Raw genomic sequence first — 25,730 nt, forward strand, 5'->3', positions numbered from 1 at the left:
CCCGCTTTTCCGCTAGCACTTACCTCCGAAATTATCCCTATTTACCTTCTTCTCCCTCCCTCCCTCTCCCACTGAGCATAAGCTACAGGGCAGGACCCGTATCCCCAGACATCCCCAGTGCACACAGCACGGCAGGCATGTGGGAAGCACTAAAAAATGCATTGAAGAAGGAAAAGGCTGGGTGCGCTGGCTCACACCTGTAATCCCAGCACTTTGGGAGGCCGAGGCAGGCAGATCACTTAAGGTCAGGAGTTGGAGACCAGCCTGGCCAACACAGCAAAACCCTGTCTCTACTAAAAATACAAAAATTAGCCGGGTGTGGTGGCGGGTGCCTGTAATCTCAGCTACTCGGGAGGCTGAAGGGGGAGAATCACTTGAGCCCAGGAGGCAGAGGCTGCAGTGAGCCGAGATCACACCACCGCACTCCAGTCTGGGTGAAAGAGTGAGGGTGGGAAAAAAAAAGAAGGAAGGAAACAGTCTTCTTGCATTTCACAGTAGTTATTTATTCCATTTTCAAGATCTGATCCTTTAAAAAATTATCTAAAAAGTCTTCTCTGATAAATAATACATCTTTAATTTATAACTCCTTTTTGATTATACAAATGAACCAAGGCCTTTTTTTTATTTTTTTTTGAGACAGAGTCTCACTCTATCATTAATTTTTGTATTTTTAGTAGAGATGGGGTTTCACCATGTTGGTCAGGCTGGTCTCGAACTCCTGACCTCGTGATCCGCCTGCCTTGGCCTCCCAAAGTGCTGGGATTACAGGTGTGAGCCACTGTGCATGGCTGAATTAAGTCTTTTTCAAGTAACTTTGCCCAAGATTGGGCAGAGTTTCTGAGCAAATCTGTGCTGGCGAGTCACAGAACAGCACCCCTGGCTCTCTTGGTGGTCGGGTGTGCGGTGGGGTCAGTAATTCACACTCCGCATGGTGGCCACAGTGGTGGCCAGGCGACGGGGCAGGCCTTTGCTGACCTGTCTATAGTCCTCAGGCCTGGTCTTCAGGAGTGTCACGATGTGCTGGAGGGTGCGGGACGGCTGCAGGCCCAGGGCGTCCATCACGTTGATCAGATAGTCTGTGGGGGCGGAGAGGAGAAAGACAGAGCTCCACAGACTCAGCACCAAGCACGAGAGAGCCCCACAAGGCCTCCGCTGAATACGAAACAGAGAAGCCGCCCTGCCAAGTCCCTAGATGCGGGGCGCCCACCCTGCCCTCAATAGGTAGTACCCTTTACTCGCCAGGTTCTTCCCACAGTGTCAGACTAGACTGTGAGCTTGGCTTGAGTCTAGGAACTCTAATAAAGAACTAACCAACATCACTCTCATCCACACCCGCACACACATATCCACACTCACATGCACACACACTCTCACATCCACACTCCCATGCACACACCCGCCTTCAGCACCAGTCTGAAGGACCAGCTGACCTCACCCAAAGCTCTGTTCTGGGGACTCCTGGGTTCCCAGCCCTGGACCCCAACGTATCCACCGACCACTTGGGAAACCCAGAGGGTCAGGAGACACACGAGCTTGTCTAAGCAGCTACCAAAGACCTCCCGTCAGAACCCCGAAGTGAAGACAAGGACAGTGTCCAGGGTGGGACCCTGGTATAATGCAGGTTTCCACATTTCCCAGATGACCCCTGAGGCCCTGGGGATACAGCCAGATACAGATTTCTGAGCCTACCCCCAGACTAGGTCGACGAGCATCCCAAGAGAGGATTCTAGGGTTCTGTCATTCTACAAAGTGACCCCAGTGGTTCTTTTTTTTTTTTTTTTTTGAGACGGAGTCTCACTCTGTCGCCCAGGCTGGAGTGCAGTGGCCGGATCTCAGATCACTGCAAGCTCCACCTCCTGGGTTTACGCCATTCTCCTGCCTCAGCCTCCCGAGTAGTTGGGACTACAGGCGCCCGCCACCACGCCTGGCTAGTTTTTTGTATTTTTTTTTTTTTTAGTAGAGACAGGGTTTCACCATGTTAGCCAGGATGGTCTCGATCTCCTGACCTCGTGATCCACCCGTCTCGGCCTCCCAAAGTGCTGGGATTACAGGCTTGAGCCACTGCGCCCAGCCGACCCCAGTGGTTCTAAACACCAGGCAAGCTTGGGCGACACTGTCAGCATGGGGGAGCAAACCAGGTGCAGCCAGGTGTGACCTCAGAGAAGCCCTTCCACGTCCCTGAGTCTCTGCTTCCATCTGTCCACACAGTTACCACCCATCAGGCAGCATGGATAGGGCATGAAGCGGGAAACGAACATGAGAGCACCCGATGTGTCACAGGTCATCAGTAGATCAACGCTGCCTTTCCCTCCATCCTGGGCAGTGCAACCCAACCCAAGGGAAGCCTTGCAAAGCCTTCTCCAGCTCCTCCCAGTTCATGCTTGGAAAGACAGCACCACCCAGTACACCCCTGGCTACTTTCTTGTTTTTTTTGTTTCCTTTTGTGAGACGGAATTTCACTCTTGTTGCCCAGGCTGGAGTGCAACAGCGCGATCTCAGCTCGCTGCAACTTCCGCCTCCCGGGTTCAAGCAATTCTCCTGCCTCAGCCTCCCGAGTAGATGGGATTACAGTCACCCACCACCATGCCCAGCTAATTTTTTGTATTTTTAGTAGAGACAGGGTTTCGCCATATTGGCCAGGCTGGTCTCAAACTTCTGACCTGACGTGATTCACCTACCTCGGCCTCCCAAAGTGCTGGGATTACAGGCGTGAGCCACTGAGCCCGGCCCCCCTGTCTACTTTCTGATCTTGGGTTCATGTCTTCTCCCTGACTACAGTGGAACTCCAGGCAAGGCCTCAACCTTCCCTGTGTCTTTTTTTTTTAAATTTTTTTTAAACATTTTGTAGAGACAGGGTCTCGCTATGTTGCCCAGGCTGGCCTCAAACTCCTAGGCTCAAGCAATCCTCCTGCCTCGGCCTCCCAAAGTGCTGGGTTTACAGGCACGAGCCATGGTGCCTGGCCCCCTGTGTTGTCTTTTTGAGGCCCAACTCAGGGCAGGGCAGGGCAGGGCAGGGAGGAGGTGCCTACTCTGTCCTGGTTGACTCAGGAAGAGCTGCTTCCCAGCAAAGGTGCCGCCAGGCAGGTACCTACTCCTTTACAAGTTTATCCATAAAACCGTGAGCTTCACTTGACTGTCAGCCAAGAGCTGCAAACAGCAGGCCCACAGTCTCCTAGGACACTTTTCTTTGGCCTACAGTGTTTTTTGTTCTGTTTGTGCTCACGCTTAATTTGAATGTCTTTCGGGTGTGCATGCTTTGCCACAGACCTCACCAACTCTATCACCTTACACCCTGTCAGTTTCATATACTAGCCTTACCTTCCCTGCTCCTAACCTCACATCCTTACAGTGTGAGCTCAGTAAGCATGGGAGCTGCCTAAAGCTCTGTTGTCTCTATCTCCTAGAACTACGGCTGGCCCACAGATGCTGGAGCAATGCTGAATGAGTGAAGAAATGAATCTGCAGGGGGAGCTTAACAGGGAGGAATAACAAGAACAACTAAACTGAGGGGCAATCCCTAGATCTCACTCCACTTACTAGTTCCAGTTCTTCCCCTGCTGCTGCCTGTACTAACAGGTAACACCAACACGCAACTGAATTCTCTCATCTTTCTCTGATGGGAAGCAGCCAAAAGGCTGCCTATGCCTCTGGTAAGTGCGGAGAGCTGACTATGAAATGAGCAGGGGTCAGGAACTCAGGACAGCTGGATCCCAGGCCTGGCTCCACCACTAACAGCTCTGGGACCCGGAGAAAAGCACCTCCCTTCTAGTTCTTCTTCTGCAAAACAAGAGCCAGAAGCCGGTTGAGCCTGGCTCAGCCCTGTGGTCACTGAGGACGAAGCTCTGGCTGGGTCCCCAGGGAGCTGATCTTTCAGGCGTCTACCACCCACTCTCCTGACCACCCCAAGAGCTGTGTTACGCTAAAGAGCAGGCAAGGCAATGGAATGGTATCAAGAGACTGGGGAGATTCCCTGCTACCTGCCAGTAGTAGCCCCACGCTCAGAGCACACCTGGGCAGTGAGGCCCTCCAGTGAAGAGGGCAGGCAGGAGCAGAGGGGACACGCCCACTGACTTGGGAGGCAGGATGCTATCTGGATGGAGACCACAGAGTGATCCTGGCCACGTAGCCTTGTTATGCAACCGCCCTGGGCCTCTGTTCCCTATCGGTATGATGGAGAAGAGAGCACCCACCTCATAGGGGAGTTTGGAATTTCATAAGATGATGGGTGCGAGTGTTTGGTCCAGCGCCAGGCATGCCTGGTATGCCGTAAGAGCTCATTAAACACGGGTTGGGAATTATGGTACAAATGGAGCAGGCCAGGTGAGGCCAGGCTGCAGGACTTGCTGAAGCTTATCTCACTGAAGCTCCCCTCAATGGTTCTCAAGTCCTCTTTGAAAACACAGATGTCTGAGCTTCAACCCAGCCTTGCTAAGTCAGAATCTCTGGGGCGGGGCCTGCAGAATCTGAATTTGCAACCAGCTTCAGAGCCAAATCCACAGCTGAAGCTAAGGGGAGATTTGGGATGAGATTCCTGGAGGGCAAAGGAGAAACTGACAGATGCAGTGGGCAAGAGTTGTCCCTGCCACCACCTGTCCCCTGAGGACCCACCGATGTCGGTGGCCAGCTGCTTGGCAGAGTGCGGGCTCAGCTCGGGGATCTGCAGGATCGCATCGCAGTAGGTCTGCATCGTGGCTCTGGCGATCGAGCCCAGCCAGTTGTCAGCCATGTTGTCCAGCTCGGGCAATTCATCCCCTGAAAAGAAAAGGAGGTCACCAAGGAAAACGCAGAACCTGCTGGGTGACCTGGCCTGCAGTAGCTGCTTGAATGCACCAAAGTGCCAGGAAGCTTCCGGCCTCAATGGGAAACACAGGAAACCGAGAACAGTTACATCTTAGGGCCAGGTGTAGTAGCTCATGCCTGTAATCCCAGCACTTTGGGAGGCTGAGGTGGGCAGATCATTTGAGGTCAGAAGTTTGAGACCAGCCCGGCCAACAAGGCGAAACCCCGTCTCTGCTAAAAATACAAAACTTAGCCAGGCGTGGTGGTGCGTGCCTATAGTCCCAGCTACTCAGGAGGCTGAGGCAGGAGAATTGCTTGAACCCGGGAGGCGGAGGTTGCAGTGAGTTGAGATCGTGCCACAACACTCCAGCCTGGGTGACACAGCAAGACTCTGTCTCAATAATGATAATAATAATAATAATAATACAGAATATAAAGTTACACACAAAATACCATCTGCTTACAGAGCAGAGCCAGAGGGCACAAGCGAAAGTGGAAATACCAGTGTGTTCCACAGTGGGATGTGCTTATAGATTTTTTCAAGTTGTGATATTGTTATAGATGTGGCATCTGTACAAAAAGTACAAGTTAGAAGGTTTAAAAAAAAAAAACAGGGCTTGGTGACAAACGAGCCCAAGGATAAGGTGTCATCTGGGGTTTCTACCCTGGAAACTGACAACGTGACTTGTAACATCGCCAGAAACCATCCCCGCTTACCCTGCTCAGGAGGAAATGGCAGCTTTCCAGCGTGCAATGCCAACTCTAAGGCAGAGTCCTCCTGAGTCACAAATGGCTCAAGATTCAGGGGGAGGGACATGATGTACTGCCCGATCTGAAACAAAAGAAAGTGCTGTTAGCCTGACATTGATACATATGGGTTATTACTTTATGGGTACATTTGTGTAAAGGCAGAGAGACAAAATTGCTAGACCTCGGGTGATCCCAAGTCTGATCTTTCTAGTATGTGGTGATGCTTGTTATGGCAGTACCCTAAAAAAGAATCACTGGTAGTTTGCATATAGATTATAGATTCATCCTTTTTTTTTTTTTTTTTTTTTTTGAGACAGAGTCTCGCTCTATCTCCCGGGCTGGAGTGCAGTGGCCGGATCTCAGCTCACTGCAAGCTCTGCCTCCCGGGTTCACGCCATTCTGCTGCCTCAGCCACCCGAGTAGCTGGTACTACAGGCGCCGCCACCTCGCCCGGCTAGTTTTTTTTTTGTATTTTTTAGTAGAGACGGGGTTTCACCATGTTAGCCAGGATGGTCTCGATCTCCTGACCTCGTGATCCACCCGTCTCGGCCTCCCAAAGTGCTGGGATTACAGGCTTGAGCCACCGCGCCCGGCCAGATTCGTCCTTCTTATAATGGCCCCAATATTTTTGAAATGCATTCAACACAATCTCTATCTCAAATGAACTCATGGATATCAAAATGCTTTGTAAAATTTGAAGCACTCTATAAATATATTATTACTGTTCATAGGTGAAAAACCAATAAGATACCAGTCTCAGAAAGTGTGAGGCCAAGCAAGAATTCAAATCCTGTCTTCTGAGGCCAGACGCAGTGGCTCATGCCTGTAATCCCAGCACCTTGGGAGGCCGAGGTGGATGGATCACCTGAGGTCAGGAGTTCAAGACCAGCCTGGCCAACATGGTGAAGCCTTGTCCTACTAAAAGTACAAAAATTAGCCGGGCATGGTGGCAGGCGCCTGTAATCCCAGCTACTCGGGAGACTGAGGCAGGAAAATCACTCAAACTCGGCAGGGGCAGAGGTTGCAGTGAGCCGAGATAATGCCATTGCACTGCAGCCTAGGCAGACTCTGTCTCAAAAAAAAAAAAAAAAAGAGACTCTCTCTCAAAAAAAAAAAAATCCTGTCTTCTGGATTTGGATCTGATTCTCTCCCTCCTAGATAATTTAACCAGAAGAAGAAAGGAATTCTGTTTGGAAAAAAAGCCATTTATAACTATAAATTAATTTGAAGAAAAAACTATATTGTTTTCATAATATAAACTCTTGAAACTAAAGATAGACAAAACCCTGGCTGGTGGGGAATTGCAAAAGGTCATTTGCAATTGTCCTAAAAGACATTTAGAACATGCCCACAATTAGCAGTCTTGGTTATGTGTTTGTCAGATACCCATGTGATGCCAAGAGTGTATTTCAGACCACTATTTCCTATTTCTATTATCATTCATTGTTTTTATCATTCATTCAATCATTTGTTTCCTATTTCTATTATCATTCATTAAGGTTAAGTATACGTTTTGTTTCAAAATAAGGGGGCTGACTTTTCAGGTTTCAAAAAGATAATATATGTTTTTAAAAGGTCTTTGAGCCTGTTGTTGCTTTTTTTTTTCCGGCTACATATTCATTCCATGACATTCCTGCCACTGATAATTAATTCTGTAAGCTAAAAGTCAGAGGACTATCGAAGCAAGATCTTCTCAGTCTGGCCTCACACATGTCTACGTAACAGCGGGCTCCTTTCAGGGTGTGGTGTCCAGAAGTTAACAGAGACTCAAAAATCTACCCAGCCCAGAGAACTACAGGATGATCATGCCCTTGTTTCTAAACATTCAATATGGTTTGGCTGTGTGAGTGTAAACATTCATGATTAGTTTGGTGTCCCTTTCTTTTTTTTTTTTTTGAGACAGAGTTTTGCTCTTGTTGCCCAGGCTGCAGTGCAATGGTGCAATCTTGGCTCACTGCAACCTCCGCCTCCTGGGTTCAAGCAATTTTCCTGCCTCAGCCTCCCGAGTAGCTGGGATTACAAGTGCCTACCATCACACCTGGCTAAATATTTTTGTATTTTCAGTAGAGACGGGGTTTCACCACGTTGGCCAGGCTGGTCTCCAACTCCTGACCTCAGGTGATCTGCCCGCCTCGGCCTCCCAAAGTGCTGGGATTACAGGCGTAAGCCACCACGCCCGGCCTGGTGTCCCTTTGTAAGAGATACACAGATGGTAAAATAAATCATTTTTTTCTTTGATGTACTCAGTATAATCTTTCACCCAAAGTAAGCAAGTGGCCACTTACCTCACTAATAACAACTACTGTAAATTTCAGCCTGAAGTATTAACAAATTCATCATTTTTCCCCAAGGCTAGGGGAAGAGAAGGATGCTGATTTCTGGTGTTGGAATTTCTCCACACTATAATAATTCCTCTCAACAAGCCCTTCCTGAACACCTACTATATACAAAGACCCCAGACATACTCCTATATTTGGTATACCTTTCATCTGTAGCCATAAGCTTTTGGCTAAGTGCACAGACTCAGCTTTACCTTGCATATACATTGTTTTAAAATTTCAAAGCATTTTCTCCTATTTCATCTCTTTACAATGCTCACATGATTCTGTGTGGGTGAGGGCTTTCACCAATAAGGCAAAGTATCATTTAGGTGAAAAATTTCAACAATCTGACACCTCTAACTTCAATCAATTAGCCTTAGACTGTAGGGACTGCTGGGGTTCCTAGATGGATCTCACGGGGCAGGTTTCTCTCAGGGGTCTTGGCTCTATTCACTCTTTGGAAATCAATATGGAAATCAACATGGAAAGGGCTGCTTATTATCCCACCTGTGGATATTTGTCTACTGTTCTCACATATGCAATCAATATTTCTTGATATTCTAGTTGAGTTAACTCAGTGACTTGGGAAAAATGAAAAGTTTTGAGGTCAGACAGACTTGGGTTGGAGTTCTGGCTCTACCACTGTGAGAACCTGGGCAACTTTAATCTGTCAGGACCTTGGATCATCATTGCTGAAATGAGGATGACCTCATATTACTTCAAAAGGTTGTGGTGAGGGTAGAATTAATACATGTGCTATGCACGTAAAGCAGCTGGTGTCCTAACAGAGCAGCCACTGGGTAAGTCGCTGCTTCCTCCCAGCCCTACTCCCACTGTGAAGGAGGGCTGCCACACCTGTCTCACAGACACGATCTGGCCCAGCCACTAACCAACCTGGCACTGTCCTTGCACACAGTACGTGTTCAATTAGGTGTTCCTTTCCTTTCCTGGGTTCAGGTCATCAGCCTCCGTACAACCCAGGAGGACAGCAGCAGGCAGGGAAGGGCCTAGGCCTGGAAACTCCTCCTAGCCCTCCTTCCCTTTCTAGACCCCAGTTTCTTCAACCTTAGAATCAACTTGGCAGCCTCTCAGGTCCCATCCAGCACCATCATTTTCTGAATCAATTTAGATTGCAAGCATACTATCTCCGTTCTAAAATCAGATCATTCAGCCAGGCACGGTGGCTCATGCCTATAAACTCAGCACTTTGGGAGGCCAAGGTGGGCGGATCACTTGAGGTCAGGAGTTTGAGACCAGCCTGGTCAACATGGTGAAACCCCGTCTCTACTAAAAATACAAAAATTAGCCAGGTGTGGTGGTGGGCGCCTGTAATCCCAGCTACTCGGAAGGCTGAGGCAGGAGAATCACTTGAAGGAGAATCACTTGAATCCAGGAGGTGAAAGTTGCAGTGAGCCAAGATAGTGCCACTGCACTCCAGCCTGGGTGACAAAGCGAGACTCCATCTCAATAATAAATAAATAAATAAATAAAAATAAAATCAGATTATTCCCATGGGTTGTAAAGACCAACCCACATCTTAACAGTTTCATCAGTAGAGGGTATCAGGTGCCCTGGGAAATAGAAGGGAAATGACTGTTGTTTTAGACTTGATATTGCCCCAAATGAACAGAGAGCAGAGAGCCAGCCACCTCACTGCCTGCCAGTGGGACTGCCATGCACTTCTTGCAATTATACAACATGTACTTTTTTTTTTTCCTGAGGCAGGGGGTTGCTGTGTCGCCCAGGCTGGAGTGCAGGGGTGCAATCACAGCTCACTGCAGCCTTGACCTCCTGGGCTCAAGCGATCCTCCCACCTCAGCACCCCAAGTAGCTGGGACCACAGGACACACCACCATGCCTGGAGAATTTTTTACTTTTTTGTAGAGGTGGGGTCTCCCTATGTTGCCCAGACTGGTTTCAAACTTTTGGGCTCAAGCAATTCTCTTGCCTCCACCTCCCAAAGTGCTGTGACTATAAGCATGAGCCACCAGGCCCAGTCTAATATTTATAATACTTTTAAAATTCCCTTCTAATTATTTCAGCAGAGTCACAACTTACACATAGGGGTTGGATTCTAAGGCAAGAGCGTAAGGCAGAAATCACCTTGAAAAATCCCAGAAATCTCCCATTGTGTGAGGTGAGTGTGGTTTGGCACATATTACTCCTCTGTAGTGTTTCTTGTGTGCACTGACATTTAAGAGCACCTGAGCTAGACTGCAGGAAGGAACAGAAAGAAAGGCTGTATGCAGGTGTCTGGGTGACTGTCAATTCCCAGGGGTGAATGGGGAGGGCAGCAAGGATTCCACGTGCCCCCACTCCCCTGCATGGTTTATTCTGTTCTCTTTTAATATTCAGTCTCTATAACTGCAATTCTTCCGAAGAGATTTGTTTGTTACTATGAAGTTAAACATGAAAGCACTCCGCACAGAGCCTGGCACATGGTAGGTGATCACTAAAAGCTGCCTGAATTTGAATTCACCACCACAAACACACACTACTCTTCTGAAAGCCACAGAGAAGAATGTGGCCACCTGCCTCTTGACTTCCCAAGTCAGGATTTCCTATTAGACTCTCAACTCTGGCACCCTTAGGTAGTGGCCACATCTCATATAGGGAGATGGTGAAGGGGTGAGAATGTGCCGGGGTCTGGAATCGCCATGTGGCTCTGTTGCATCTTCTTAAAGTCCAGGATCTGGGTGCAGACTACCCTAAAGCACAGGCTATCCAAAAGGGTCAGATAACACCTATGAGGAAATGACTATCTATAAGGGCAAGAATCAAAAGACAAGGAAGGTCTGAAAGGCTTGGACTACCCCGGAGAAGCACACAGAAGCTCTTACGTTGCTGATGTACTCGAGAGGGGTGAGACTAAAGGCAGGCAGGTCATCCGTGAGGGTTTCTCCGATGCCAGCCGTGTTCCAGCTCTAGGGGTAGAAGGAGAGGACACAATCAGTACCTAGCAGCCAGGCAGCCGTGAAGACGCCACCCAGAAATACACAAAGAAGAACGTGGCCTTCCCCAGAGGCACCGTCTTTGGTCAGAACTGACCGCTGGAGCCTCCACCACTCAGCAGGCAGGGGCTTCCCTTCTTTAAAGCTTCACCTGGAAGCCCGCCAAACAGAGGCAATGGTTTCTCTCTCTGCATTCCTGCAGGTCCATAAAACAGGAACTGCCACACTGGCTGAACTGTGGGGTGGGAACTGATCCCTTTTATTTATCTCGCTGAGATTGTGACAGGAGAAAGTCGGATATTTTTGGTCCAAGTTTCTCTGCGTAGCGGGGCCACTGTGTAGAGAGGTACTGGGTGCAGGCAGCCTCACTGCTTCATGGGTCCTTAGCACGCTAAGGAGAACAGGGCTCCCTGAGGTCCCCCACAGAGGCCACGTGTCAATCCCTGATCTGGGAGGGAGGCCTAAGAAGCCTTTCTGGCTGCAGGAAGAGCCAAGCCTCATTGGCAATACTGCTTTACCTCAACTAAACTGCTGCTTTATTTCTCACCACCTTCTGGATCTGTTTCTCAACTGATCAGAACTCAGAGGGACGGGGATGGGATGGCACTTCCAAACCCCAACAGCTGCCCCTCTGGCCTCTCTGTGGCCCCCCTGTGTGAGAAGAACCTCGGCACCACCATGCGTTTCTTGCCATTTGGAGTGAATACGTCTTCCGTGTTGCTGTGGGAGTCTTGCCAGCAGTCTGTACAGAGTTGGGGAAAGGACCCGTGCACATGTGCTCACAGACTTCAGCGTGGCACACCTTCACACAGAAATCTCGCTTCTTACCTCCAACCTGAGCCACTCTAAAGCCAGCCTGGAACACAAGGCCCTTTCTGGCTGAACTCTGGGAGTGACTCCGGCGGTCATGTAGGAACTGCTGTCTGCAGCCACCTGATGCCGGATCCGGTTGCCTGATCCTTTAAGTAGCATTCCGGGAAAGGAATGACCACGTCCACCCCTGGGCTCCCAGCCCAGGCTCAGCCTCGGCAGCCCTCCCCATGCTCTCTAGCGCCCACTCGATTAGGTCTCATTTTCTTTGATGTAAATGAGCTCTTTTCTTCCCCACCCCAGGTGCCCCCAACCCCTGTCCTACAGTTTTCTAGACTCTTTGTTCTTGCCTGAGAATGCTCTTTTGTCTCAAAAGAGCCTACTTTTTTTTCCAGCTAACTCCCAATCCACCAAGAAGGCACACGCCAACCATCCACATTTACCAAGTACCCAGGACGTCGAGTGTCTTGTGCTAGGCTTTGCAGAGAAGAGACAAAGAAATGTAAGATTTGCTCCTTGCTCTCTAGAAGGGAGCTACTTGGGGAAGCAAGGCCCCCCTACATACTCCCACCCTGTACACCCCCACACCTCCCATCCTGTTCTGGGCCCTCCTCTCTTCCCCCTGCAGACACATGAGTGCTGCCTCCCACTTCTAGAGCTCTCAGTGTTGGAGGCAAGGAGCAAGAGCTCAGGGCGACGAGAGAAGCGGCTGGCCATAGGAGGTATGTGGTACACAGAGGCAGAAAGAGGCTGCAGGGAGAAGGCACAGCTTTAAACACCAGGCTAAGTAAAGGCTTTACCTTCAACAGGTAAATTGCAAGGGAAAAAGAGAGAGAGAGAGAGGAAACTTACCATTCAAAAAAGACACAAAAGACATCCCAATAAATCTCAATGTGCAGGATCCTGGATCCTAGATCCTGACTCAAAGGGTTAAAATAAATTATGCCATTTATAAATCAACTGGAAATTTGAACACTGATGACATTAGGAATTCCTTTTCTTTTTCTTTTTTAGGGTTGATTGTGGTACTGTGATTATTTTTAGAGTCCTATTTCAGATGAGGGGGTATGTACGAAACAGGATGGCTAGGAGTAGATCATGGTTGGAGCAGGTGATGAGTATATGGAGTTCCTTATACTCTTCTCCCTACTGTGTATGTGTGAAAAGGTTTCTAAAAACAGACAATCAGACTTACCCTGGGGAGGGTTTTGAATGAGGAGAGATAAAACCAAAACAAAGTTTGTGAAGGTAAATACAGCAGCTCTGCAGAAAATTGGGGTGGGGGGCAGATGGCAAGCTCATAAACAGAGATGATGAGAACCCCCTGTGGAAACAGGTAGGGGACACAGAGAAAAGGAAAGGACAGCAATCCTTGGTGGTTCGTTGGCAAAGGGGTGCAGCAGGGAGCTGAGATGCTGACAGGCTGGGAAGCAGAGTGTAGGGAGAAGCAATTGCTTCCAGGAGACCAAGAGCAGGTACCGATGTGCAGGGCGAAGACAAGCAATGCCGCCATCCATCCCAGGAACTGCAGCCTGGAGGCCCCAGGAAAGGCCTCAGAGAGGAGGCAGGAGGAGCCTGTTCAAAACATGAACAGGCGGAGGAGAGAAGGAAAGAACAGCCAGAGTGGGAAAGAAGTTTGGAAGAAGGGCAAGACAGAGTGGTTTGAAATAGGGGGTGTTGGCCGGGCGCGGTGGCTCAAGCCTGTAATCCCAGCACTTTGGGAGGCCGAGACGGGCGGATCACGAGGTCAGGAGATCGAGAGACCATCCCGGCTAACACGGTGAAACCCCGTCTCTACTAAAAAATACAAAAAAACTAGCCGGGCGAGGTGGCGGGCGCCTGTAGTCCCAGCTACTCGGGAGGCTGAGGCAGGAGAATGGCGTAAACCCGGGAGGCGGAGCTTGCAGTGAGCTGAGATCCGGCCACTGCACTCCAGCCTGGGTGACAGAGCAAGACTCCGCCTCAAAAAAAAAAAAAAAAAAAAGAAATAGGGGGTGCTTAAAAAGCAGCAGAGGGCTGGGTGCGGTGGCTCACGCCTGTAATCCCAACACTTTGAGAGGCTGAGGCGGGCAGATCACTTGAAGCCAGGAGTTTGAGACCAGCCTGGCCAACATGGTGAAACCCCATCTCTACTAAAAATACAAAAATTAGCCGGGTGTGGTGACGCTCGCCTGTAGTCCCAGATACTTGGGAGGCTGAGGCATGAGAAGTGTTTGAACCCAGGAGGCGGAGGTTGCAGTGAGTAGAGATCACACCACTGCACTCCAGCCTGGGCAACAGAGTGAGACTTTGTCTCGAAAAAAAAAAAGGCGGGGGGAGGGAAAGCAGCAGAGAATGTCACTTGAGGGCAATAGGGAAATGCTGCAGGTCATTTTTTAATTGTTCAAAATTTATTTAAAGCATCCTTCAAATGAGCTTTTCTATCCATCTGTCACCAGGTAAAATAGGTAAACTTCAATAATCTATTTTGAAATCAAATAAAGCGTTGGTTTGTAGTCTTGGAATATAAAAGGGCAATAGAATTTACCAGCAAATGCTGAAAACAAACATTTGATGACCAGGGTTTAATTTTCAAATCCTTAAGGCCGGAGTGTTTGCCTTGGTATTGTGTGCTGGCGCTCTCGGAGCGCTCCTCCTAATCTCCAAAGCCACCTGCGCCCATTCCCAAGGGCCCGGGGTGCTGCGGTGAAGCCGGAACGAAAAGGTAGGAGCAAGCACCCAGGAACTCCATCATAATGAACTCTGGAATGCAGAAGTAGGGGGAAAAGGACGGGGGAAGCACCAGCCGTGTTTAAATGTAGAACTAAACCGGGAAGCACTGAGGTTTCAGAACAGAAAGTCAGTACCGTCAGCTTTGACAAAATAAAAATAATACAAACAACCCAATCTGGAGGCCGGGGAGGGGACAGGAGAGAGACAAGGAAAGCTAATCCCCTCGTCTTTCAGTGGATCATATGTATCAGTATCTGTCTGCAACGGAAACAGGATTAACAAAAAGCAATGGCAACTCCAATCTCTTCATAGTTTTCATAATCTTTTTTTCATAACCTTGGAGAGAGCTTCTGGGAAATGAGTATCTTTTGTGGAGAAGAAAAAAAAATCTCGACCAGGCTTGGTGGCTCATGCCTGTAATCCCAGTACTTTGGGAGTCCGAAGTGGGTGGATCACTTGAGGTCAGGAGTTCAAGACCAGCCTGGGCAACCTGGCGAAACCCCATCTCTACCAAAAAGTACAAAAATTAGCCCGGAGTGGTGGCAGGTGCCTGTACTCCCAGCTACTCGGGAGGCTGAGGCAGGAGGATCGCTTGAACCCAGGAGGCAAAGGTTATAGTGAGCCAAGATCATGCCACTGCACTCCAGCCCAGGTGACAGAGTGAGACTCAGTCTTGGAAAAAAAAAAAAGGAAAAAAAAGAAAAGAAAAATGTCTCAAGTTCAATAATTCCTTTCGTTTCATTTAGTGTCTCTTTTTTTCTGGTTAAATTCAAATAAAATTATATTGTGCATATCTTGTTTTTCTTAAAAACAGCACTATAGTATAATTCCATTTCTTCCTATAGATCTGTCTGCTGATGGCCACTCAGCCTTTAACATGTATAGGCATGCAGAGAGAGATGTCTGGGTTGCTGGACATCAAATTGCTGACACTGATTATTTCTCGATGGTGGGATCTTGAAGGTATTTATTAGATTTTTTTTTTTTCTTGTATTGCTTGAGTTTCTAAAAATAAATACCTATACAATTTTTATTTTAAAAAAATCAAGTCAGTCATTCTTCCTAAAAAATGAGAATCACAGAAAGGAAGAAAACTACCACTTATTATACATCTACTCTGTAGCCAGTGCGATACTAAATTCTATCAATATACAAAATCTTACTTAATCCTCACCAATCTATATGAGAATTACTGTATCCCCATTACACAGATGAGGAAACGGAGGCTCAGAGAGGAAGGAATAACTCAGCCACGTGATGGCACCCGCCTCATTTCTGCTACATCTCTCCTCCACTTTATATCCCCTTCTGCCCTACTAATACAAAATCTGATTGAAATAGATCTCATGGCATTATGCACAGAAAAATCATAAAGAGTGAAAATCACAAACTTCAAGGGTAGAAGGAACCTCATGATCATGTCGTTTAACTGAGTCCTTTTAAAGCGGATGGGAATCCTGACTTCCAGTGAGGGGGTGAGGCCTGACTGAGACCATGCAGGAGCCCTGGAATCCCAGCCTTGCAGGCTTTCTAGACGGTGGCAGAAAGCAGAGCACGTTTGATATTGCCAGATGAGTTCTTGTCATTTTGTAAAAAGATCTCTTGGTTATTAAAGGCCCATAACTGGAATCCAAATGACCTTGAAGGGTCAGTAAGATACATTAACCAGGGGACTGTACTGCCCAGTAATCCAAAAGGAAAGTAACAAGATCTGGAGCAAGGGAAAGAAAATAGAATTAATAGGCAATGCCTTGAAAAATAATTTGGGCAACCAGAAAAGAGAAGAGGGTGTAAGGAAAGGAAGGTGAGTCGATTGTAGAAACAGCCAAACAGAAAAGGTATCAAGGAAAGAAAGGAACAGAGCCCTCCAAAGCCCCCTCAAAAACACAAGATCCATTCTGATAAGGCACTCCCCTGAGTAAAGTTCCAGAACCAATTCTCCAGAAATGTTTCGCGTGGTGTGAAAATAATTCAATCTCAAAAGACAATTAGCTCTTCTGACCTGGTCTAACCTACGAAGGGGCACATAATCTCTCTTACTTCTCCACTGCTCCAAATGGGGAAAGTTAATCAAGCAATTTTAATAATCCTGAGAACCGTCTGTGAATAAAGTATCAGAATAACTACAATAAAGATAAGAAATTCATGTTAAGCAATGAGGTGAAATTGGAAAGTGGCTCTCTCCGGCTTGGGAGAGTTAAAGCGGGATCTTCCCAAAACTCTTGGAACAGAGAAGGTTAAGCCCACACTCAATATGCTTGAGTTGGAGGCAGGACCCGGGGGAAATTGATGCGGTCAGTGCGAAACTCACGTCCATCTTGGAAATGAGCAAGAGCTGTTGTTTGATGCGCAGGAACACGGAATCGAAAGCCAGCTGATGGGCCTGCTGGTTAAGCCGAGTCAGTGCTGCTCGAGGTGCAGCCAGCAGGTTGTGGTTGCTTGACCCTTTTTCCTAAGACAAGAAAATGCAAAAGGCAGTTGTTAGGCCCGAAACCCAACCCAAGTATTAGCTAGTTAACCATTTTGAAAACTCACAGGAGAATTGGGGGTTCTATGCAATAGTGGTTCCCCAAACCCGGCTGTGCCCCAGGCCCCCCTGTGGAACATGCTGAATTACAGATTCCCAAGCTCCACCCCAGAACTACTGCATCAGAGTTCACTGGGGTTGAAGCCCAGGAATCTGTATTTTAAATTCACTTTCCCAGGTGATTCTGATGCATTTGGGCTAACATGAGCTCACAGACTCTCTAGTTTAGGAAAAGTTCACCTGTGACCATCCCTCAGGGATACAGGAGGTAGGAAAGAGGGGGGAAACAAGATCAGAAGCTTCACATATAAATCAGAGTGATGTACAGAGCCCTAATTCCCGGGGAGGTCAGGTCAAATACACTTGGCTGAAAGCCAGAGTATGTACAACCTCCATGAGTCCCAAGGAATTCCAAATAGCCTGAGAAAATACAGAGATGGAAAGTGTAACCTTAGTTTTGCTATTATAAATGAACCGATTACAACAGACATAAATCAGATTAGCAATAAAGATAAACAGAGTTGTTTTAACCTAATCACAGAAGCATGGATGAATGAGTTTACAGAATTGCTTTAAGAAGTGTTTGTCAAGCTCAATGCAGCCAGTTGATGGGTCAAGGTGCAAAGAGATGGGGAGGCCCTGGGAGAACAGCACTGAAGCCTCACACATGTCCAGGCCCCCTGTGCAGTTCATTCCAGAGCTCTAGGCCCTGGATAATTTTCTACTGCATCTGGCCGGGCAGGGTGGCTCATACCTGTAATCCCAGCACTTTGGGAGGCTGAGACGGGCAGATCACCTGAGGTCAGGAGTTCAAGGCCAGCCTGGCCAATATAGTGAAACCCTGTCTCTACTAAAAATACAAAAATTAGCTAGGTGTGGTGGCGCACGCCTATAATCCCAGCTACTCAGGAGGCTGAGGCAGGAGAATTGCTTGAAGCTGGGAGGCGGAGGTTGCAGTGATCCAAGATCATGCCACTGCACTCCAGCCTAGGCGACACAGTGAGACTCCATCGCAAAAATAATTTTTTTTCTACTGCATCTGGTGCTCCAGGAACAGCAATGTCTCCTCTGTCTATCACCAAGAGTGAAGTTAAAGCCAGACCAGTGAGGAGGGGGACAGTTCTGCAAAGGATGCCCATGGTCTGCTTATAACCCTGGAGGCCACTCCCGGGCAGTTGTGTGACCCATTCCATTTGTTACGAAGTTCTCCTGTCCCTGGACCCCAAGGGGCCCAAAGCTCAAAGTCAAGGGCAGCTTTATGGCAGGCAAACTAAGAGTTTAAAGAAAAACACCAGGAGGGAACACCAATCCCCAAGTCCTCATGGTCCCATGTGGAAGAACTTGTACTTGGGTAGACTCCTGGTGACTCTGCAGCCTGGCTCCTCCCTTGGGAAAGAGGAGTGACTTCTCTTGCTCCTCCTGGTATCCTGGGTTGGGGTCCTCTATTACAGGTCTGCCTGCCTGCAAGCAGTACACATCTGGTTCCCTCTCAGGAGGCTGACCCTGAACAGGGCCAGGGGCTATCCAGCTCTGCCTGACCGGCTGACAAGTTTCATTCTGGAGTGAATTACAGCAAGTCCCCCTAGCCACAGATCTAAATCCACATTCTCTTTTTTCCTTTTTTTTGAGATGGAGTCTCACTCTGTCACCCATGCTGAAGTGTAGTGGCACCATATTAGCTCACTGTAACCTGTGCCTCCCTGGTTCAAGTGATTCTCCCACCACTGCCTCCCAAGTAGCTGGAACTACAGGCGCATGCCACCACACCTGGCTAATTTTTGTATTTTTCGTAGAGACTGGGTTTCACCACGTTGGCCAGACTGGCCTCAAACTCCTGACCTCAGGTGATCCAGCCACCTCGGCCTCCCAAAGTGCTGGGATTATAGGTGTGAGCCACTGTATCCGGCCTAAAGCCACACTCTCTAACCTGGCTTTTATCAGTAATAAAGATGCATCTCTTCTAACTTCTACATCTGTATCACAATGGGTTTCAAGTTTAATATATTAGCTCCTTAAAATCCCAACATAAATGAGACAGAGAAGTAGTAGCAGGGTACATCACAGCCCAGGGCCACACACAGGGCCCGCCTGTATCCTGGAAAGGGAGAGGGTGAGTGAAGAGAGGAAGCCTTTCATTTGCAAGAATGCCATCCATTTGGTCTCATACCTTGAGGGTATAAAGTATTTCCATTAAACTGGCATATTCAGCAGGGTTATCTTTCTGGAGGTAATTATATTCTTGCCATGGGTTCTTGGCAGAGCTCTTCTTGTCTGTCAGGATGCTCTCCTGAAAACCAGCCAGGCTCCGGGGGCTGCAGGAATCAGATAGATACTTCCCAGCGGTGGACAAAATCCTGTAATGAAAGGAATGACCATTATGCCCTGAGCTATATGCATGGAACTTTCTTCTTGGAGCAGTCAGGTTGCCCTTACTAAATTCTAAGATATCCTCATGAGACAGACTGAACTAAGGTCCAGTTTATAAGGCAATGAAAGGATGCCCTTCATCACTGAGGAGTGAGCTGGACCTCAGGTGCACAATAAAAAACCCAGTGTTTTTATTCCTGCTTAACACTCACAGTGCCAGAACATGCCATCTCCCTAATATGACCAACAGCCTACATAGGGGCAGCTCTCAGTTTGGTCTGGAACACTGTGCACCTTCTGTGGAGACTTTTCTTGCTATATGAGCATCAGGGTGTAGAACAGTCAAATGCCAGGGTGGGCCACCAGCACCACCATCAGAGAGACCGCCGGGCAGGACAGCAGCTGGCTGGCTCCTGGAGAACAGTGACAGCAGCTCGTTGCACACCTCTTTACCCAAGGGATCCGCCTGTCCTACATGCCGAGCTTGCGTGGTGTTTGTGTTCGGTGGCACAGGGAGGTTTATTTTTGTGGTTTAGGTGTTACAGAGAGATCTATTGAGGCTGGCACTTTCCAAACTCTTTGAGAAAGACAAACGCCTAGAGGAGGTTCCATATGATAATCCACCCCTTGTACTGCTGGGGAAGTGGAATCTTAACCTCCACCCTGTTTTCCTGAGCCCAACTTTACCACCCATCCTACCTGTCTAAATATGTACAGAATTACATGAACATGTATAACTAGGAGAACCACATTAAGACATATCCCAAATGTGGCTAATTCCCTGCCTTCTCCTTTACTGTAATTTCTTATGAAAACATTGCTTTGGACATACCAGTTTTTAGGATGCACTCACTATTTCAAAAACAGATCCTTGAGTTGGTCAAGAAATGCCTGTACTTGCAAATAAATCCCAGCGATAGGATCTTCCTCAGGAGCCACTGCTGACATAAGCAGCTACCTGCCTCTGCCATTAAGGTCAAGTTAATTCTTCCTGTTGCTTGAGCCAACCAGTAACTTTGGTTGGGTCTCTTATCTGTCAAATTGTGGCCTGTCTCTGCCATTGCTTTGCTTCTAATCTTCACTAGTTCTTGCCTGGATCGCAGCAGGCTTCCAACTAACTGGTTTCCCTTCCTCTAGTCCTCGAAGTTCTACTTAATCTGTCCTCCTAAGGGTCAGCAGAATGATCTTCCCAGAAGGCAAATCTGATTTTGGCTTTTTCCCAAAGATAGTGCATCACAGGGGCATTAGAAAGGCCTGGCAGAGGAGAGGCCTTAGGGACCCCGGGAGGTTTCAGCCCTCTGCCCCATCAACCAATGGCAGAACTCCCAAAGGGCTCTTGCTTCTGTTCTGCATTTAACACATGCTGTCTCATTTCCCTCCAACTGGATGGTGAGGACAAAACCTGGAGTGTTCTTCATCTGTGAATTACTAGCACTAGCATGGCGCCTGGTATGTGGCAGGAGCTCCACAACTGTTGAAGGACGGGTGACCCAGGCTTTGGTGACCAGGTCTTCAGGGGACAGTGCAATGAGACAGTCAGGTTTTGGAAATCTAGTATAAATTTACAAGTTCCATGGCTGAGAAGTGGGCAAAAACTTGTCATAGCTGAGGGAACCAATGGAATTGTAACGCTCCCTCCTCTGTGCACATTGCGTTCTCTTGGCACAGCAATCAGCATATTGGCACATGCTGGATGCTCCCATTAATCTCTAAGCTCTTTGAGGACAAGGATTGAGTCTAATTATCTGATATCCCCAAGACCTAGCTTAGAGCCCAGGGAAGCTGTGGCCCAGTGGGAAGGGAGGTAGGAGTAAGTAAAGTGGGAGACAGAGGTGAGTGGGGCAAGAGATAGGGGTGAGTGGGGTGGGAGGTAGGTGGCGAGTGGGGTGGAAGGTAGGGGCCGAGTGGGACGGGAGGTAGGGGCCGAGTGGGGCAGGAGGTAGGGGCCGAGTGGGCGGGAGGTAGGGGGCGAGTGGGGCGGGAGGTAGGGGCCGAGTGGGGCGGGAGGTAGGGGCCGAGTGGGCGGGAGGTAGGGGGCGAGTGGGGCGGGAGGTAGGGGGTGAGTGAGGCAGAAGGTAGAGGCAAGTGGGGTAGGAGGTGGGGCAGGAGGTAGGGGCAAATTGCTGAGGAAGGTCTGTGCTCTTCGTTGGCCATTTCTTCTCACAATTCTTTGTTTTCCGTCATTTCTGAGACCACCAGCTGTCTTTAGTCCAAGACTTTTTGTGATGGTTCTCCTTATGGGGAAAGGCTCACAGCAGGATAAAGTGGGAGCAGCTGCTGCTGTTCCTAACTCGCTCCTGAATGCCCAGCACAGAAATTGTGTGACTTTCAGGAGTGAATAAAACTGAAGTGCCACAGGCATACAATGGAGTATGTGTAAATAATGTAAATGAAGTAAATGGTAATTCCTAGGACACAGATTTTCCTCAATCTCTTCATGAAGTCAAGTATTACATTCCGAAGAGTAAGGAGAGACTGGTTAGGAGCATGAATGGGGACACAATAGGTAAAAGATGGGCCTCTCTTGGCTGCATTTTGCAGCCCAGAGAGGCTGAAAGCCTGGCTGAGCTTCAAGTCAGGAACAGCCTGGGTGTATCCAAGGGAGTTCCTGAAGGAGATGATGTCATCCTGGAAGCACTAAGCCTGGAAAGGGACAGTCACCATCTGTGTTCCTGGCTGAAAGGCTGCACAGTGTGTGTGGCAGGCGCCTGTAAAGCTTATCTTATCTCCCCATCAATCTCACCTGCAGCACCTAGACTCCTACCAAGGACCACTCCCCACCAACAGGCGGGTGGCAGAGGCAACAGGTCAGAACGCGCTGGGCTGCTCCAGTGACAAGACTGACATTGGCCACCCAGCTCTTATGATCACTTATTTGCAGAAAGGAATCATTTTGTGATTTACGGGCTGAGTAAAGCAAGGCCGAGCTGAAATCTCATCTGAGAGATTTCTCTCATCCTGGGCAGCTTGGGCGAGATATAGGGAGATTGCTGTGGCTCCTCTGTATTTTCCCAGGGCCCACTCCTTACTTTTGGAACAGTGGTGCTTTCATTTCACCTTGTACCACTGCTAAAAATTCCATCACCCAGAGATTACTTTAGGGCAATAAAGAATCACCCAAGGAGGTTAAGGAATTGCTGCTGGTCCCTCAAACAACTATATCAAACAGACTTCTTCCCCTTTACTCCTAAGGAATAGAAGGCATCAGCCATACCAAGGGAATCGAGAGATTTCATTGAAAGGAATAAAGAAAGAAATGTGGGAAGCCAGAGCCCCTTGAAGGGAAAAACTGTCTGAAGGAGGTCACCTCAGGGCAATATAAAAGCCCTGGCAGGTATGAGATGAGAGGAAGAGAGTAGAACAAGCTTTTCCAGGGCAGACCCCAGAGACTCCCCTTCGACAAACAGCCCTTCGGCAGCACGAATTTGACTGCAGGACCCAGAAGGCAGACTGCCTAAGTTCACCCCGATCCTGAAGGCTGGCCCAAGGGACTTCACCACCACTTGTCACACCGTTTCTATATGGAAATTTATTTTCAGTCCCAACAGCTAATTTATAAACATGCAGTCGGAACCCGGCCCATTCCTAATTTGGAGACAAGATGTACTGTTTCCTCATTTAGGCTGAAACCAACGTATCAAACCAAAATTACGTGACCCCTGCCAAATAGGACAAAGCCTTGCCCTTTTTAGGTGCTGAGTAAAGTTTAATGATGACAATTATGACACGCTGTATCTAGGTACAGACAGCCCTCCAGCCCTGTGGCCTTCAGATCTGCCATATGCTGTCCTTGCTGTACTGTGTACTAGACCAAGCTCGTGCTGATCAGGAACCCCAGGGTCTAGAGGACAATGACTCCTCTCTCCTACCTGTTGGCTAGCTGTTGCTCGAAGTCCCCACAATGCCGCAAAAGCTCTCCACAGGTGGCTATTATCCTAAACAAAACAAAAAGCACTTCAAGTTCAAGTATCTGGAATGCCGACCTTTACAGGACAAACATTGTCTTATTCATAAAAATCCTAACTATTTGCTCCTTTGGGTAGTTCTCGTTCTGGGAAAGCTGTTAAACATTTGCTGGTCTGAAATGTTTCATTCATTAGTCATTAATGTAAAAAGAAAATGCTGGTCCCTTCCAATAACCTCCACTGTCAATGGCATCTCTGCTACGAAAGCACAATTCTATCCATGGGCCCCTCAAATAATTTTACATTTCCAAAATACTCAGCTTTGTCCTTGAGAAAAACAGGGCAGAGATACTTTACATCTAAAATTTATTATTTACTTATTTTTGCAACTGAGTCTCGCTCTGTCACCCAGGCTGGAGTGCAATGGCGTGATCTCGGCTCACCGCAACCTCTGCCTCCCAGGTTCAAGCGATTCTCCTGCCTCAGCCTCCCAAGTAGCTGTGATTATAGGCACTCGCCACCACGCCTGGCTAATTTTTGTATTTTTAATAGACACGGGGTTTCACTATGTTGGCCAGGCTGGTCTCAAACTCCCGACTTTAAGTGATCCGCCTGCCTTGGCCTCCCAAAATGCTGGGATTATAGGAGTGAGTCACCACACCCTGCCTGTATCTAAAATAAAAAAATTTTTTAAATGTATTACTTAATATTTGTTAGACGCCTGTTAGTTGCCAGACACAGAAAATGTTTTGGTACTAGAAGTATCTTTCCCTGATGATATGAAAGGCAGATGAAGATGAATCCATTTGTTTCTCAGAGATAAGCCCAAATGACCATCATATCCGTATTGAATGATCCTTTAATTTTCAAGTTATTTTATGCCAAGCCTCAAACTCCCAGCTGCTGAGTCCTTCAACACCAAACTCATAATGTCAGGACAAATCCAAGGATTAAAAACATCTTAAGTCTAGTTAACTTTTAACTTTCTCTAAAACTGCCCATCATCACCAGGGTATCTAGGCATTCCATCATAAGAAAAGTTTATGAGAAAGTAAAATATGCCACTTCCCTTAAGTGCAACAGAACAAACTTGTGCATAATATTTTCCAGAATACCAAACCACCACGGGTGATAAGGGATACAGTTAGCATCTAGAACATTAAATTTTTTTTAATTTTATTTTAAGTTCCGGGATACATGTGTAGGATGTGTATGATTGTTACATAGGTAACTGTGTGTCATCATGGTTTGCTGCACCTATCAACCCATAGAACATTAAATTTCATCAAAATAAAATCCAGAACAGAGCCTGTGAGGTGAGGTAATAATCTAAAATAGTCCTGAGTGGTCCTAGATCTACCCAAAAGCCTTGGGTGGGTCTGGGTCTGCTCTGACACAGGCCACCGCATTGAGAACTACATGTGTCAGGGCAAGGGTCAGGTAAGACATGAAAGTGGGTGAAGTGCGCCAGGTGAACGGCCATTTCTCTCTTGGGAAAATATATCCAGGAGGAATGGTTTTAAGAAAAAGAAACGTCCAGATTGCTTTTTTTTTGAGATGAGGTCTTGCCCTGTCCCCCAGGCTGAAGTGCAATGGTGCAATCTTGGCTCACTGCAACCTCCACCTCCTAGATTCAAGCAATTCTCCTGCCTCAGGCTCCCAAGTAGCTGGGATTACAAGCATGGGCCACCATGCCCAGCTGATTTTTCTATTTTTAGTAGAGACAGGGTTTCACCATGTTGGTCAGGCTGGTCTTGAACTCCTGACCTCAGATGATCCACCTGCCTCGACCTCCCAAAGTGCTGGGATTATAGGTGTGAGCCACCGTGCCCAGCCTGCTTTTCATCTGTTGTATGGTGCTTCTCTTCTCTCCCAAGTGGTCTGAGAGCCTAATTGTATCGCTGTTAGCCTACTTGGGAGAGGAGAGAAGCACCGCACAACAGGGAACCCGTGCCATTCCTCAGGGACCCCTGCTGCCAGCCCCAGTGGCTATGACAATGCAGGCCCAGTGTTGCCTGAGCGTCTCATTTTTTAGGTGACATTAGAAATCCGGATCATGTTAAATCTAGCTTTTCAATATTGGCAACAAATCCACTTGTTAAAAACTGCAATGATCAAACATGTCCATAGGTCAAACCTGGCCATAGGCCAACAGTCCATGCTCTCCAGCTGGACATGTCAAGGACCAAATTTTCTCAGGCAACTGCTGATGGAACCTCCATCAAGCCTCAGGGCCTGGGGCAAAATAGGGTGTCTACCTAGTGGCCCATAGGCCACACAGGCTATTCCAGAATCTGGCCATCAACAAACACTTGAGAGGGTCACCTCAATTCCTTCTTTCACTGAACCCTTTTTTTTTTTTTTTTTTTTTTTTGAGCCAGGGTTTCACCCTGTCACCCAGGCTGGAGTGCAGCAGCAGGATCTCGGCTCACTGTAACCTCTGCCTCCCAGGTTCAAGCAATTCCCCTGCCTCAGCCTCCCGAGCAGCTGGGATTACAGGCATGCGCCACCACACCCGGTTAATTTTTGTATTTTTAGTAGAGACGGGGTTTCACCATGTTGGCCAGGCTGGTCTCGAACTACTGACCTCAAGTGATCTGCCTGCCTC

The 25,730-nt window shown here is 48.0% G+C and overlaps 1 protein-coding gene and 1 long non-coding RNA gene across 4 annotated transcripts in view; one reads left to right on the forward strand and one right to left on the reverse strand.

Annotated features, from left to right (window-relative positions):
- Window positions 1–482: 482 nt before the first annotated feature.
- The window catches only part of COG7 (component of oligomeric golgi complex 7), a 66,808-nt gene continuing 41,560 nt past the window's right edge, over window positions 483–25,730 (reverse strand). For 2 of the 3 annotated variants that reach the window (XM_015125796.3, XM_077986524.1), the window contains 7 exons: window positions 23,087–23,152; window positions 19,018–19,204; window positions 16,635–16,775; window positions 10,691–10,774; window positions 5,497–5,611; window positions 4,609–4,752; window positions 483–1,076 (listed from right to left, as the gene is read on the reverse strand). In XM_015125796.3, the coding sequence (XP_014981282.2) occupies window positions 910–1,076; window positions 4,609–4,752; window positions 5,497–5,611; window positions 10,691–10,774; window positions 16,635–16,775; window positions 19,018–19,204; window positions 23,087–23,152 (904 nt within the window). In that variant the 3' untranslated portion in view covers window positions 483–909. The remainder of the gene's footprint in view (window positions 1,077–4,608; window positions 4,753–5,496; window positions 5,612–10,690; window positions 10,775–16,634; window positions 16,776–19,017; window positions 19,205–23,086; window positions 23,153–25,730) is intronic. The other variant, XR_013411946.1, reaches the window with a different exon arrangement.
- Window positions 10,768–15,505, forward strand: LOC144338121 (uncharacterized). The gene is made up of 2 exons (XR_013411949.1): window positions 10,768–13,285; window positions 13,603–15,505. It is a non-coding gene; the product is annotated as an uncharacterized LOC144338121 (long non-coding RNA).

Source organism: Macaca mulatta, chromosome 20 (assembly GCF_049350105.2).
Source record: "Macaca mulatta isolate MMU2019108-1 chromosome 20, T2T-MMU8v2.0, whole genome shotgun sequence".
Lineage (NCBI taxonomy): Eukaryota > Metazoa > Chordata > Mammalia > Primates > Cercopithecidae > Macaca > Macaca mulatta.